The sequence below is a fragment of the Oryza glaberrima genome, chromosome 6, assembly GCF_000147395.1.
Source record: "Oryza glaberrima chromosome 6, OglaRS2, whole genome shotgun sequence".
Classification (NCBI taxonomy): Eukaryota; Viridiplantae; Streptophyta; class Magnoliopsida; order Poales; family Poaceae; genus Oryza; species Oryza glaberrima.
The window spans coordinates 619,957-632,582 of NC_068331.1; the positions used below are offsets into that span (position 1 = coordinate 619,957).

Consider the following 12,626-nt stretch of genomic DNA (forward strand, 5'->3'; position numbering starts at 1 on the left):
CATTCCGATCCCCACCTCAACCAGTCAACAGGGGCCTCCAATAACTCCCTATTTAGGTTGAGATATTCCTCGCTTAAATCCTGAGGTGGTATTATTATCCTTAACACTTATTATGGGCCTTTGAGATTTAATAGGATAAGTTGGGCCTAGCCCAATTATTCTAACATTGAGGTCGTCAGAGATAATCTGATCCAGTGTAGTGTGTAGATTTGCTTAGAGGAAACGAAGATGTGGATGATGTCAGCCTTCATAAAATATATCCCGTCCCTATTCCCTAGACGGCCGGCCGGGATCCTTTCCCCTATAAGCTTTTGTTAAGATTATTGCACATACGAAAGATATAAATATATGTTGCATTCGTACGATGGACGTACGATCGATAAACATGTATATCTGGTTAATTACGTGCATGTCTGGCTGCATACATATGATGATGATGATGATGATGATGATGATGAGTCATGAGTCGATCGATCCCGGGCGCGGCCGGGGGAGACCAAGACATGACATGCCATGTGACTCATTCTAATCAATATAACTTGATTAGCTAGCTAGCAGATGCATGGTCAGGTACGTACGTAGATGCATCTATCGTTTGCCCATGCCCTGACAATTAGTCCAACGCATTATGTCGGATATATACGACAAATAACTTAACGATTGATGAATGAAATAATATATAAATCCTCACTTTCTAAATATTTGACGCCGTTGACTTTTTTAAATATGTTTAACCGTTCGTCTTATTCAAAAAATTTAAGTAATTATCTATCATTTGATTTATTATTAAATATACTTTTATGTATACATATAGTTTTAAATATTTCATAAAAGTTTTTGAATAAGATGGACGGTCAAACATATGCTTAAAAAATCAATGGTGTCAAATATTTAGAAAGGGAGGGAGTATATATATTTGCATCCACATGCATGCATATACACTGAACCATATGGTGAATATTATATAGTGTCACTACGATGGCCGGCACACCACGTGGAACAATTGCCTAATTGTCACTAGTTAATCTTCAATTACGTACCACTCCATCAATAAAGACAAGAAGCTAGCGCTAGCTACAGCTAGGATTAATTAGCAGGCAAACTAAGCATCTGAATCGATCACCCAGCAAATAAAAGACCAGCTGATATATGAGTATGACCGATCGATCGATCGCGACAAACAAGAAATACAGTCGTCCTAGCTCGCGCCTTACGTAGTACGTACTGCATCGATCAGCTGGATCTATGCATAATTATTTTATTAAATGAGTATAGTATGTGTGCATTGTCGACTCCAAACCTCACTTTAATCTGTAATCATGTCGAGTTAACATTACTACATGTGATGGGAAGAAAGTTAAAACAAATTAAGGAACTCTTGTTGCATGGATTAATTTCTTTTTTTCTGAACGCACAAAAGAATTGCACGTCAATATATTAGAAAAAAAAAGTTTTTGTTACACAACACAATTAGACAGACCGGCTTATGCCAAGAGGAGGAAGAAAACAAAGACAAAAACTAAGGAAGAAAAAGAAAAACTCATACGACAGGTAACGCTACTCCAATCAGCGGGAGGGGGCAGAGCCACGCTACACTCCCAACAAATCCCCAAAGGAAGCAACACCCGCTAACGACCACAGCCGGCCTTTCGAAAGAATGGACTCTAAAACCACTGAGAACGAAGAGAGCAGAGTCAAAAACCCTAGAATTCTGTTCCTTCCACAGTTGCCAAGAGATCAGAAGGATCAGGGAGTTGAAGCCGGCACGGAGGCGTTCAGGTAAATAGGCCCTAGAAGATGGCCACCAGTTCTGGAGCCAGTTGCCACGGGGGAGAGGGCAGCCTAGCCAAGAGGGGACAACACCTGTAACCAGACCTGCCGAGCGAACACGCAGTTGAGGAGGATGCGATTCGTCGTCTCAAGCTCCTGAGCACAAAAAGGATAAGTCAAGTGGCTATCGATGCCACGCTTCTGGACGAGATCATCCACTTGAAATTGCTCATCGTAGAATGATGCCAAGATTGGTGATCCAACGTACGATTGCTATGCCAGGATGACCTGCTAGAGTCTTGCACGTACGTATGCATTTATGTGAATTTCTAGTAAGCTACTCTACTCTACTCTACTCTACCAGAGTGAGTATCATAGAAAGTACTTAATTACTAGCTAGTGTGAAAATTAGAAGAAGCTTAGCTAGCGAATCATGGGTATGCATTGCATGGTGGGCCGATGGATGGACGGATCGAACAAGGAAGGAGGAAGGTTCCGACGACGAGGGGATCATTGAAGGGCCCACTCTCGGCCTGTACCCACAAACAAACCGACACCAATGGGCTGGGCCCACTCTCCTCCCCGACCACTTTGGGCCCCACACCTCCTCATTAATTCCTCCTCTTCTATCTACTGTATTATCTCTGCCTGCCTGCCACTTGTTTTTTTCCCCTCAATTCTTTTTCTCGAACATTTTCCCCATAAATAAAGAGTAAAAATAAAAAAACTAATACAAACTCTTAGTCTCCTTCTGTTGTTGATGTCTACTCTTCCCATCTTAAAATTGAAAATCAAATTTGAATCTATACATTTTTGTTTGGGCGAAACTTGAATCTAGATAAATGGTTGTCCACATTCATCATAGTCAGGATTTGAGGGTGTGTTTGGATAATGGGAAATGAGGGGTGGGATTAGGATCGGAAAATAAATAAATGGTTAGGATTAAATGGAAGAGAGAGAATGGATGGTTAGGATTTAAACATATCTTTTGATGGGTGAGAAATCATTTCCTTATTCCATTAGCCAAACAGGGCTGATTGTTTTGGGATATATAGTGTATATATTTTTCTCTATTTCTAGCCCATAACATAATATAAAGAGCATTCTGCAAAGCAAAATGGACCGGCTAATGCAAGCAGCCCATCAACACAAGAGATACCAAATTAGGCGAGGAGCCCATCAAGCTGGTTCAAGACTTCAGCTGAGTCTTCTTCACCCTTTTTTCGCCGGGAGTCTTCTTCACCCTTCACAAGACTACTGAAGTTCTCCACCTATCAGAACGCATCTCCTAAAGTTTAATTTTTGATAACTATACATTTCTTTGTGCCTCGTGATTGACAGTAAAAGATAACTCCGCCTCTATCATATACTGCTTTTCAATTACTGTCAAAAATTAAAGGATGGGAGTGAGTGTGATGTGCGTTGAGACTTGAGAGTATATATGCTCAGTAAAATGAAGTCTCAGTCTCTCAGATCTTTCTTACCATCTTTTGCATGGCAAAGGTTGGTTGCATTGCAGGCTTCCTTACTCTCTAAGTAGAGGGCAGAGCAACGCTGAAACTATCCAATCATCAATGAAGGCAGCTTGTTAAAAGGAAAGCTCTCTCTCTCCTTAATGTGTGAGTGTGACTGATTCTAATGTTAATATAATCTTTCTAATCATCTCGTTTAGAAAGTCTCTTTTGTTCTTAAGGAGCTCCGATCGATAATATGAGCTTGCATTGCATCCTCATTTTGTCGGACAGACAGCAAAAACAAAAGCCATTGATGTGGTGACAATGCATATATGCAAAAAAGACATTTTTGCTGCAAAATTAAAGCCATGCCCCCATACCCCATACCGAGAAAGCCAATGTCTGCTACCTTTATTTATTTTCCTTTTTTTCTTTCTCCCTTTCCTTTCCCTCCATGTGCTTTTGTTTGCTGTCTCTCTCTCTCTCTCTCTTATCATCACTGGAATTGTCACACTAATGTCTCATTTTACCTGTAACTTTATGATCAGATAATGTTTATGGAAGAGCTAAAGAAAATGGCTACAAATTAAAGTGGGTGAGAAGATTGAAAAATCTTCAGAGCATGCATTTGGGCAGTTATAATAATGCCTGAATCAGTTCATGCAGTAGATCAAAGCAAGTGGTTACCGGTTGTAACTGCCGATGTCTGATATTTCAACGAACATTTTTGTTTTACCAACATATCATAGCAATTGGAATCTACTAGCGGTAGTCGGAGAAGAAGATTTGGTCACTTGTTGATCTGAAAAAAGAATGGCTCAAAGGATATACCACCGCGCTTTCGCATTCCTCTTTTCAATTGGAAGCTGCTCGTCTCTCGGTTTCATCTTTATGGTACGAGTACGACGCGATATCAGATCAGACTGGAGGATTTTTCAACAATTTCTTTTACTCTTTTTGATAAGGAAGATAGTAACATTGTTCAAGCATGATGTGTGTTGGGTTTGTGCCCATGCTCATCTTCACTAGCAGGATGATACTGATGACGATGCACTACCAATGCAACGTGAAGAGGAGTTAGTACATACAACAACTACAAGTGAGATGATCACTGATCAGATGTGGTGGATCAAATTATCAGACAGACAGCTTTCACACTAGGTGAGCACTCCACTGCCTGCCTCCGGCCCTATCCGAGCTGCTTTTCATTCTTTGGATTTGATTGGTGCCGCCTTTTTTCGCTATTGAATCGCACTGCGAGATGCACCATGATACGAATCAAGTCAAATTTCTGGCCCAAACAAAGACATTGCCACGCTAACCGAACTGTTCAAACGATGGTATCTTTTTTATTGATGCCTCCATAAACTCCACTTATGAGAGCTGAGTACTTGCAATCCCTAATTTAAGAGCGCTGAGTGCTTGATATTTCAGATCTTTAAAAAAAAGGTGCCTGATATTTCTCCATTACCTTCCATGATCTCCACCATCAGCTTCGTGACAAAAGAAACATTCGCAGAAGTGGTCAAAATATACTGGAAATATTGTATATGATTATCTTGTTTGCAAACAAAAAAAAATACTGTCACATTTTGCATTGCCGACTTGCTTCTGAATGTCCCATTGAATAAATGGCCTTTTAGATAATGACTGTTGAATAAATGTGTGATCATGCATGATATAGTGCAGTACCCTTTTTTTTTGTGTATGTTTTGGAGGTGGGGGCTAAAACAGTCAGTGTGTATATCCTGTATCTGTCACACCTCTTTTTTTTTAAGAAAAAGAAAAAAAAGTGCCATCAAGTAAAATGTCTATAAATAGTCCATTACAAGAACAATGCTGCGGCGATATAGGTGGAAGAGGTACTGATCATCTGAAACACCATAATGTGGAAGATGTCACAAGTCGATGAGTGGAAGCCGGTGATCGCAATGCTGTTCTTTGACCTCATATCTGCTGTGACAACAGCCTTGCTCAAGAAGGCGCTCGCGGAGGGGCTTGACCGTCTTGTACTCATCACGCTGCGACAACTAGTCGCCACGATCTTCCTTGCTCCGATTGCCTATTTCAAAGAACGGTACATTGCCTAAATGCAACTTCCAGCAAATGGTGATCAGAGTTCACAACTTGAGCTATGATGTGATACTACTGTTGGTTTTGCCACCCTCTTTTTCAGGGGTAAAAGACCTAAGCTCACACTGGAGATCCTTGTGTACCTCTTCTTCAGTGCAGCACTTGGGTACAATCTAAAAACCACTTGTTGATATCACATTGAGGTCAGAATTTTATAAAACTATATCTGTCTAATCCATTGATTGCATTTTTTCCCCCTCTCTGCTTTTAGTGCCGCGCTATCTCAGTACACATTCTTCTATGGGTTGCAGTACACGACCGCAACATTCGCCATAACTTTCACCAACATGTCCCCTGTGATCACCTTCCTCATTGCTGCACTCCTAAGGTGTTACATTTTTCAAGCCTAGTACTTGTCTGCGCTTTGTTTCTTTTTTTTGTCTGAATCATTGGGTACTGTTCATGTACTCAGGGTGGAGTCACTGAACATGAAGAACAAGGCAGGAGCTGCAAAGATCATCGGAACACTCATGTCATTCGCCGGTGTCATGCTCCTCACCCTCTACAAGGGTGTGGCCTTGACACACCAAGTTGTGTCTTCAGTGAGCTCAGATCATCACCATGCAGAAATAGAAGAACCCAGCAAAAAGAGCTGGACACTCGGTACTGTAGCATTACTGGCAAACTGCCTTTGCTTCTCCTTTTGGCTTCTGCTGCAGACCAAGCTTACCAAGAAGTACCCAGCACTGTACTCCAGTACTGCATACATGTTCTTAATCAGCTCCCTCCAAGGTGGGGCCCTGACGGCAGCGATACAAAGGCGAGCATCAGTGTGGGTTCTGACAAGGACAGTGGAGATTGTTGCAGTACTATATACAGTAAGATTACCTTGTTTTTCTTGTCTATATGAAAAGGTGGGAGGACACTTAGCCCTTGTTTTTAGTAAGGAATAGGTCAATGTTTTTTAGTCCAAGAGGATTCAAATCTGGGTGATGGGAGAGTAAAACCACACCTCTCACCAACTGACCCTAGATTAGTTCCCTTCTCTTCTCACTATATCTTCGTATATTCATGTTGAAACATAGCATATATTTTCCCTATTTAGCAAAGCTGTGGCAGCATTTTCTTTCATAAATTGCAAAGTTACTTCTCAGATAATTATGAGATTCAACCAAAATTTTGAATTCTGACCATCAATTATTTCTGATATGCTTAATTTAAAAATAAAAGAATTAACATATGTAGATTTGCCTCGAAAGTTACTACAATATCAGAAACTTATTATAATATAAAATTGATTGTTGGAATTTGATAAGTTTGACCAAATCTTGTCCTAAACGTCAAATATTTTTTGAACAAAGGGAGTAATTTGGTAGAGAATCGACCCAAACTTGTTATACATGGAGTAAACCAACCATTTTTTTTTTGGCAAAAGTAGGAAGAATCCTTCAGCCACTAAACCTGTTTAACTTCATTAAAAACTTCAAGGGAGCTTATAAACACTTCTTTTAAACAACTGGCTGAATGACATCAATGTTTATACTGCCACAGGGAATTATGGGGTCTGGAGTGGGCTACGTACTGATGACATGGTGTGTCGAAAAGAGAGGTCCAGTGTTCACTTCAGCCTTTATTCCCATCATCCAGATCATGGTTGCCATAATTGATTTCTTCTATCTACATGAGAACCTCTACCTTGGAAGGTAATCTTGTCTTCAGTTCTTAAATCAAGGCATGGAGTCTCATGTTTCTTTCTTAATTTATTCCTCTTCCTGATGAAGAACTGCAGAATCTTTAGTAACAGACATTGGATATATAGCACAATTTTATTCTAGCTAGTCTTATTATTTTCTAAACTAAATTCTAGTCTTATTAAAAAGAGTGAAATGGTACATAGATACATCACATTCAAGCTATGAGTTTTTGGACTAGCAGATTCTCAAATGGCTGGTCCAGATGGCATCACATTTTTTTTAGACTTGCGGCCCAAATGGCATCACATGTACTTTGTTTTTGCCCTTGCAGTGTTGTTGGATCCATATTGATGATTCTGGGCCTATATATTCTTCTGTGGGGAAAGAACAGGGATACATCTGCAGCAGCATCTGCCAAAGAAGCCAAAGAAGAGGAAGAGGACAAGGAGAAGCAAGTCAAACCATTAGGACCAAACTAAGTTGGTATTTTACTAGTTTGGGATTGTAGAACATGAAAAATAGTTCATCCTCCTACTACCAGTAGTGTTGGTATTGTAGTTTCTTTTACTGGGAAACATGATGTATTCTCCCAATCACCGCAGTTATGTTTAATTATGGAACACTGTAAATCACCCTGCTCCCTGCAGCTCAAAATTCACTTGATGCTTAACCCTGACTTCTGGGGCAGGTTATGCATGTGTACTTGTGTAGAACCTCTTTTAGGCCTTCATCCTCGCTTCGCTCAAAAGGTTTTAACATGTAAGCGCAACACATTGGAATGACTAGTATTAATTACTATATGCTAGTGAAACTAAATGTCAAATGGAAACGCGTTGTTTAAGGACATGCTCAAGATTTAACCCAAAACCTGAGGTTGTTAGATAATGGCGGCACAAGTTGCTTGCATTTGAGCATGTCAAATCATTATTATGTGTCACATTGAACATGAAAGGAAAAGAAATGTTCTTTGAATGCACGATTTTCGTACCGAGAGCTCCTGTGAGGGCGGCGAATCAATGCTTTGTGATTTGATTTAGACTTAAAGTGACCAATTGCTCATCAAAGCAGAGACAATGGGCATTGGATCTTTAGGACTTTCTCATGGAAAGATGTTTTCTACTTGTTCTTAGTAATTGCTAAACAGGCTCAAGCTAATGTTTTAGTGCTGAAACAGCATCCTATGCTCTACAGTAGAAGCAATGTATGCATGATCACAATTATATACTACTTGGTTGCCAAAACTGAAAGCTTTAAATTGTTCCATTGCACTATGAGAATACTGTTATTCCAATTGGTTGGTTGCGCCGTTTTCTCAATGCAAATCTTCCATACTGAAGATATTCCGATGTCATCAGCTAATACTTGCCCACCCCCCTCAACTCCAACTCTTGTGTTTACTCTTCGTCACGTGTTGCGAAAACGAAACGAAATCGAAATCATCCTTGCAGATGCCATGAGCACCATCACCATGCATGGCATATGGCTCCCTATAAAACCATGACATTACCAAAAACAAATTGCTCAAACTAGGCCACCGGATCAAACTTTAGTTGAGAGCAAAGGAAAGGCCTCTGGTTTTCCTGAAATGTGGAGGGCAGGATGCATGGAGCAATGGATGCCGACGGTGTCAATGGTCGCCACCAATGTTGTGATAGCCATCATGACAGCCTTGATCAAGCAAGCACTCAACCAGGGGATGAACCGCCTGGTCCTCATTACTTTCCGGCAAATGGTGGCTACTGTATTCCTTGGCCCCATAGCCTACTTCAAGGAAAGGTACCAAAGCAAAAGTATAACTATAATAATAAAGTACTGCCAACTACTAGTCGCTTGTATTTTACTGTTGCTGATCACTGATTTTTCAGGAAGACAAGACCAAAGTTCACAACTGAAATCTTTGTCTACATGTTTTTAAGCGGAATGCTTGGGTAATCATTTGACAAATAATATATTATATGTAGAGAGAGTTGGATTTCACCATTCATTGATACCCCTGGATCAATTGTTTCTTTGACTTGCATTCATCAGGCCGGTGCTTCTTCAGTATACACTGTTTGTAGGGCTGGAGTTTACAACAGCAACATTTGCTGCAACTTTCGGCAATTTGCTTCCGGTGGTTACTTTCTTGATTTCACTCGTTTTCAGGTAACTACAATTTCTTTGAGAAATCTGGAACTCGTTTCACTGAAGAGCACTTTGTCCTCTATATATGTCTCTCTTTAAGTAGCTCAATATCAGGCAAGCAGTTACATTTGCTACTATCTACTACTCCCTCTGGTTTTTAAGATACGGCGCAATTGACTTTTTTTTTCACAAACTTTGACCAGTAATATTTATTCAATTACTTAGTCAAGTAAAGTAAAAGGACTACCACTAGATCTCTCATAAAAAATACTTTAAGCGTGCGTAATATGCTTGTGCAAATACTTCTAGATAAAAATGAATTCAAAAGGTCAACTGTGTCATTTTATTTAAAAAAAAACAGAGGTAGCATATGTTAATAGCTTTTCATTTGAAGTTGTACTACAACACCTTAAAATCAACTAAGGCCCCAAAGCACCTAAAAGGAAACTCCAGCTTTGTTGCCCAGCAGAAAGAAAATTGCATTGGGTCCTAAGGCACCTTCAACTCCTCACATGCTTTTGGATTTTTTTTTTCAGTGAAACACAAAAGCAGTGAAGTACTTCTCACAAACTAGTTCCAATTCTTTATAGGTTTGAAGCACTTAATGTAAAGAGCAGATCAGGGAGTGCCAAGATCTCAGGAACATTGGTTTCTCTCAGTGGAGCAATGATGCTCACCTTCTACAAGGGCTCAGCACTGACCCATACACCATCATCTAGCAGTAGTCCAGCATCCAGCAGTAGCCACAGCCAAGCTGAAGAACATGACACGGCCCATTGGGTGCTCGGTTCCGTCTCGTTGCTCGCGAACGTAGTTGGGTTCGCATTGTGGCTGATGCTGCAGAGGAAATTCACCAGGAAGTACCCAGCAATCTACTCTGCTACTGCATTCATGTCATTGTTCAGCTGCTTGCAAGCAGGAGCACTTGCCTTGTCCATACAAAGGAGCAGCATCTCAATCTGGGCTCTCAAGGGGAAAATAGAGATAGCCACAGTTGTATATTGTGTAAGATCTCTTCCAGAGCTCCCCAACCATATTTTGCAGCATTTCTTTTATATACTTTTTGTCCATTTTGTTTGGCATAGTCGAAAAGTACCAACTGAAAATAGAACTAGCCCCGCCTACTTTTCTTCTTCTTTTTTTGTTTGAAGCTGCATACTTAATTTGCATGTGCACTCTTCTAAAAGAACTCAAGACAAAACATAGAGCATGCTAAAATATTTGCACACATGAAACATATGTACTATAATATAAAGAGAAATAAATCAACAACTTTCATATCTTTCTGTATGTTACACAAATAATCATTCGTGCACGTATTATAAAATTCTCTACATTATTCTTTTAAACAAAATCCAGTTAGGTGTACATAATTAACTACATCCACACTCAAAGAACCCATAATCTTCTCCGGTTATCTACAAAAGATACCTTTTGTAAAAAAAGAAATGAAAAGGAAGGAAAGAGAGGGGAGAAGATAGTGTTCATTGGACCAGTATATTATATGGGATGGATGGATCCATCCTCCACACCATGCATCATGGACCAGACCTTTAGGATAACATTAGCCCCGATTTGAAACAAATTATTCAACAGATTATCTACTTAATTGTAGGAATAACTTAAATATTTTTAGAAATAAACTTAATAAATAGCTTCGAACAAGTGGCCTAAGCAATGTAGTTGAAGAAAGTTTTTTTTTTTAAAAAAAATAGAGATGTGGAGCAAATAATCCGCCATAATAATACATGAAGTAACTGAAAAGAACAAGGCCAGATCATTATTAACAGTTTTCAACTCTTCTTTTTCAATGTACAGAGATCCTTCTACAAAGCCTTATTTGAAAAGAAAAAGGTCTAACTTTCAAGTTTCAATAGAAAGGGATTGGTTACCACTCAAACCTGTCTTTATGACTTGAACCATTTGCACAGGGGGTCAAATTGTTCCCTTTTTACTAGGATTCTTCCCCATCTATAGATTTTTAATCCCTACATAAAGGTATAAATCTAACATATTTGGAGAGATTATTCCAGGATAGCCAGGTGAAAAAAGAAAATTTAGCCCGGCGAAAAAGAGATTATTCCAGGATAAAGAACTTACAATATATTAAATTGATAAGCCTATTGGTTTCTAGCGTGCAGCTTAAAAGATCTTTACTGAAACATGTCCTATGGTCCTTTAGAAGTATCAGATTTTTTAAGTGTAAATTTTGATACCTCCCAACCATGAGCATGATGGAATTGTACAATGGGACATAGGGGTGGAATTGTATCCCCAAAGTTTTTGGCAAACAATATGCAATCAAGTAGGCATAATATGTATATAGACCATTAGATAAAAAAGAATTATTAAGCCCAAAATCACCATTTCCAATATATTATAGTTTATTTTGAGTATATAATTTTATCTTTTTGTTCTATGCAAATAATTTTTATTTGCACTAGTAACAAAAACTAGCACCTCATTTTCTGAAGTTCTGTTGCTCCTATTTCAGTCAAAAAGTGGTATGGTGCTCTTCTAGCACTGATGTAACAAGAATTTGCGACATATCGAATAACAAAATGTGGGCATTGCATTTGTTCTGTGAAATTTGCAGGGTGTAGTGGCGTCTGGCTTTGGGTACCTGATGCTCACATATTGTGTGGAGAAGAGAGGCCCTGTTTTCACCGCTGCCTTCAGCCCTCTATCCCAGATCTTCGTGGCCGGCATCGATCTCTTCATCCTCCACGAGCCGCTCTATCTTGGCAGGTACTAATTCTTAATTAATTTCTAGCACAAACGAATTGATTGATTCATTCATGATTCCATAAGTTACTGATTGTTGGTATGGCACTAAAAGAATAGTTAATTTTTTGCAGTGTGTTAGGGTCAGTCCTGGTGATTCTGGGGCTCTACCTTGTTCTGTGGGGCAAAAGGGAGGAGACCGCCGCCGTCAGCAAAGATGCCATTGCTTCGCCGGAGAAGCCAGTGCAAGACGTAGAACAGCAGCAAGAGAAAGTGTGATTGATATTGATTCCTCTTAGCTAGGCTGCATGCTATCTGCAAATGTGTTGCAATTAACTTAACTTGAGTGTTTATGCATTCGTGATGATGGAGTATATATGTACTAATCAGAAATCTGAGAAGGCAACGTACAATTAATCCAAGCTGTAATAGCTATTGGTGTACTAGTAGAGTATTAGTAGACTCACAGGACTGTACACATGAAGGAACATATGTGCTGAAATACTGTACCATTATGCTTGAGCTAGATGTGCAAAAGAAGTGGTTTTTTCATCTCTCACCTTTTCCCTTTAACCTATTGTGCTTGTGGTCATCGATCAATTGTGGCAAAACACTGTTATTCTAGCTAGTTGGATGTGATATATCCTAAAATTATGAACATAACCTAAAATATGTCATATTCATCTAAAATTTCTTATGTTTTAGGACGGATGAAGTATCTCAGAAATATTGGAGTACTGCAAGTACTGAACAGGGAGGGAACACCATTACAAAGATAACAGGGAAG

The 12,626-nt window shown here is 39.4% G+C and overlaps 2 protein-coding genes across 2 annotated transcripts; both read left to right on the plus strand.

Moving 5' to 3' along the window:
• The first annotated feature begins 5,073 nt into the window (after positions 1-5,073).
• LOC127776451 (WAT1-related protein At3g30340-like) lies at positions 5,074-7,667 on the plus strand. The gene is made up of 6 exons (XM_052302824.1): positions 5,074-5,301; positions 5,401-5,463; positions 5,569-5,685; positions 5,770-6,175; positions 6,849-7,000; positions 7,323-7,667. The coding sequence occupies exons 1-6, from the start codon at positions 5,111-5,113 to the stop codon at positions 7,468-7,470; spliced, it is 1,077 nt and encodes a 358-aa protein (XP_052158784.1). The 5' UTR covers positions 5,074-5,110; the 3' UTR covers positions 7,471-7,667.
• An 805-nt stretch (positions 7,668-8,472) lies between these two features.
• Positions 8,473-12,396, plus strand: LOC127775862 (WAT1-related protein At3g30340-like). Its single transcript, XM_052302172.1, has 6 exons — positions 8,473-8,767; positions 8,857-8,919; positions 9,020-9,136; positions 9,706-10,120; positions 11,712-11,863; positions 11,974-12,396. Exons 1-6 carry the CDS (start codon positions 8,577-8,579, stop codon positions 12,116-12,118), a joined length of 1,083 nt encoding a protein of 360 aa, XP_052158132.1. The 5' UTR covers positions 8,473-8,576; the 3' UTR covers positions 12,119-12,396.
• Positions 12,397-12,626: the final 230 nt, after the last annotated feature.

What these genes read in the sequence shown, in the direction of transcription:
- LOC127776451 (XM_052302824.1), top strand. Translation starts at nt 5,111, where the DNA reads ATGTGGAAGATGTCACAAGTCGATGAGTGGAAGCCGGTGATCGCAATG. An exon ending in ATTGCCTATTTCAAAGAACG is followed by an intron (nt 5,302 to 5,400) that starts GTACATTGCCTA and finishes CCTCTTTTTCAG; the next exon opens with GGGTAAAAGACCTAAGCTCA. An exon ending in GAGAACCTCTACCTTGGAAG is followed by an intron (nt 7,001 to 7,322) that starts GTAATCTTGTCT and finishes TTGCCCTTGCAG; the next exon opens with TGTTGTTGGATCCATATTGA.
- LOC127775862 (XM_052302172.1), top strand. Translation starts at nt 8,577, where the DNA reads ATGTGGAGGGCAGGATGCATGGAGCAATGGATGCCGACGGTGTCAATG. An exon ending in TTTTTAAGCGGAATGCTTGG is followed by an intron (nt 8,920 to 9,019) that starts GTAATCATTTGA and finishes TGCATTCATCAG; the next exon opens with GCCGGTGCTTCTTCAGTATA. An exon ending in GAGCCGCTCTATCTTGGCAG is followed by an intron (nt 11,864 to 11,973) that starts GTACTAATTCTT and finishes AATTTTTTGCAG; the next exon opens with TGTGTTAGGGTCAGTCCTGG.